We start from the raw sequence: 1,891 nt of genomic DNA, 5'->3' as shown, positions 1-1,891 counted from the left end.
TTTAACAGATTTTAAACAGTAATAATATTTCACAAGTTTCACTGTAGTTTTGATCAAATAAATGCAGCCCTGGTGAGCATAAAAGACAACGGTTGATTTCTCCGTACTTTAAAATGGGGACTATTTATTTACTTTTATAAACTATTATGAGCACTTTTTTGAAGGCCGAGATGTTTAATAAATGAACAGGTGTTGAGCTTTGTGAACGGTGGGTGTTTAAATTCTTCAGAATCTGTGGATCATCCTGTGGAGCTCTTCGTGGAGTCTGGATATAAGCAGAGGCTTACCGAGTGATTCTCTATGCGCTGATATGGAGGTGGATTGGGTGGAAGCATCGCAGCAGTCTCTGTAAACGTGATGTTCAGTGAGCTCTGTGAAGAGACTCATCAGGAAACCTGCAGGGATAAAACAACATTCATCATCATGCTCATCACAGAGAGCAACAGTGTCAGTATCTTACGGTGTACTGAGCCAGGTAAATAGCATCAATGCATTTCATGCCAACTTCAAATATCTACCATCTGCACAGGGATTTATTAACACAAATCTGAAAAATTAAACATTTAATTTGTAATTTATTTATGCATGTATAATTTAATGCCATTTAAGCAGCAATGCCTATACTCAGGGCGAAATCAACAGTATTATGATAACAATATCAGTAGATTGTTTACAATAATTGAACTATTTTATCTAAAAAAAACAATCAACATGGAAAAAATTATTTATATAGCATTTTTAAATTTAATGTATGATTTAATTACTCTTTTTAAAAAATAAAATATATAACATAAAATATAATTTAATGATATAATTTAAAAGTGCTTTCATTTGTTATAAAACCAATCTTCTTCATAAATATTTCTGGAATTTACTAACAATTAAACAACAACAAAAAAAATGTTTCAATGTAAATCCTACACCACATAATCGTACCGTACCTGTCTGTCCCTTCTGAATATTCGACACCTGCCCGAATGTGAAAGAACGAGAAATAGGGAAATATATTAAGGTAAAACAACAACTACTTCAATGGCATTTATACAAACAGAAGCATGTCCTCTCACTGAAGAAATGTACGATTTATTACCAGAGATTTGTATAACGGCGTGTGAGGGCTGATCTTCGTGAGCTGCAGAAGCTCTCTGGCTGATAAAACCTACGCAAGTCCAACAAAAACAAGACCTGGTCTTGGTTGTGGTTTTCCATGAGGTTCATTCATAATGTTCATTTAAAAAAAATAGTTCTTCATGAGCATTTTCCTAACAGCCTCGTGACAAAATCATAAATCAGAATTGCAAAACAATGCTGATCTTTACAATAGTAAGTATGAAGTCATGTGGAGTCACCTGGTCTTTGCTCATTCCGCATTCGGGGAGGAAGACAGCCAGCGTGTAGTCGCAGCCGACGCTCCGCAGGTGATGGACGACGACGCTGTTGCATGCGGTGACTAACACAGAGTGAGCGTCTCCTCTCCGCACCGCCGCCGGATGCAGCTCCTGGATCAGCTGATTCCTCAGCTGCGTCTGCAGAACACACCAGAAAACACTACGAGAGAACCAGAGTCTTTACTGCAGGAGGTTAGTTTGAATCCGGAAGGTTATGTAGACTTGTGTAGGTTGAATATATAAGGTTTTCAGAGTTTTCCGATCCTGTTCCAGGAGAATCCCAACAGTCTCACAGATCTGACACACTCGGCGAGCTGACGGCTTGATTAAGATTGGATTAAAGCTGAAGCTGAAGCAGGCAGTTACTAGGATGTTGCTAGGCAGAACAACAGACTGACAGACAGGCAAACAGAGAGACGGAACAAGAGAATGAACGATAGAACAATAAACAGACAGATAGATTTATAGACAAACAGACAGAAAGAATGATATAGATAAACACA

General features: G+C 37.9%; 1 protein-coding gene across 1 annotated transcript in view; it reads right to left on the bottom strand.

Annotated features, from left to right (window-relative positions):
- The window catches only part of LOC107579771 (oral-facial-digital syndrome 1 protein homolog), a gene marked incomplete at its 3' end in the record, with an annotated part of 3,197 nt that extends 1,376 nt beyond the window's left edge, over positions 1-1,821 (bottom strand). Inside the window, exons 1-4 of the mRNA XM_016265566.1 lie at positions 1,350-1,821; positions 1,091-1,159; positions 942-969; positions 288-395 (exon numbers count right to left, since the gene is read on the bottom strand). Coding sequence (XP_016121052.1) covers positions 288-395; positions 942-969; positions 1,091-1,159; positions 1,350-1,364 — 220 coding nt within the window. The remainder of the gene's footprint in view (positions 1-287; positions 396-941; positions 970-1,090; positions 1,160-1,349) is intronic.
- Positions 1,822-1,891: the final 70 nt, after the last annotated feature.

Source organism: Sinocyclocheilus grahami, unplaced genomic scaffold (genome assembly GCF_001515645.1).
Source record: "Sinocyclocheilus grahami isolate Dianchi unplaced genomic scaffold, SAMN03320097.WGS_v1.1 scaffold20065.1, whole genome shotgun sequence".
In the NCBI taxonomy this organism is placed as follows: Eukaryota; Metazoa; Chordata; class Actinopteri; order Cypriniformes; family Cyprinidae; genus Sinocyclocheilus; species Sinocyclocheilus grahami.
Note: the sequence above shows the minus strand (reverse complement) of the source record. Positions and strands in the feature narration are given on the sequence as shown.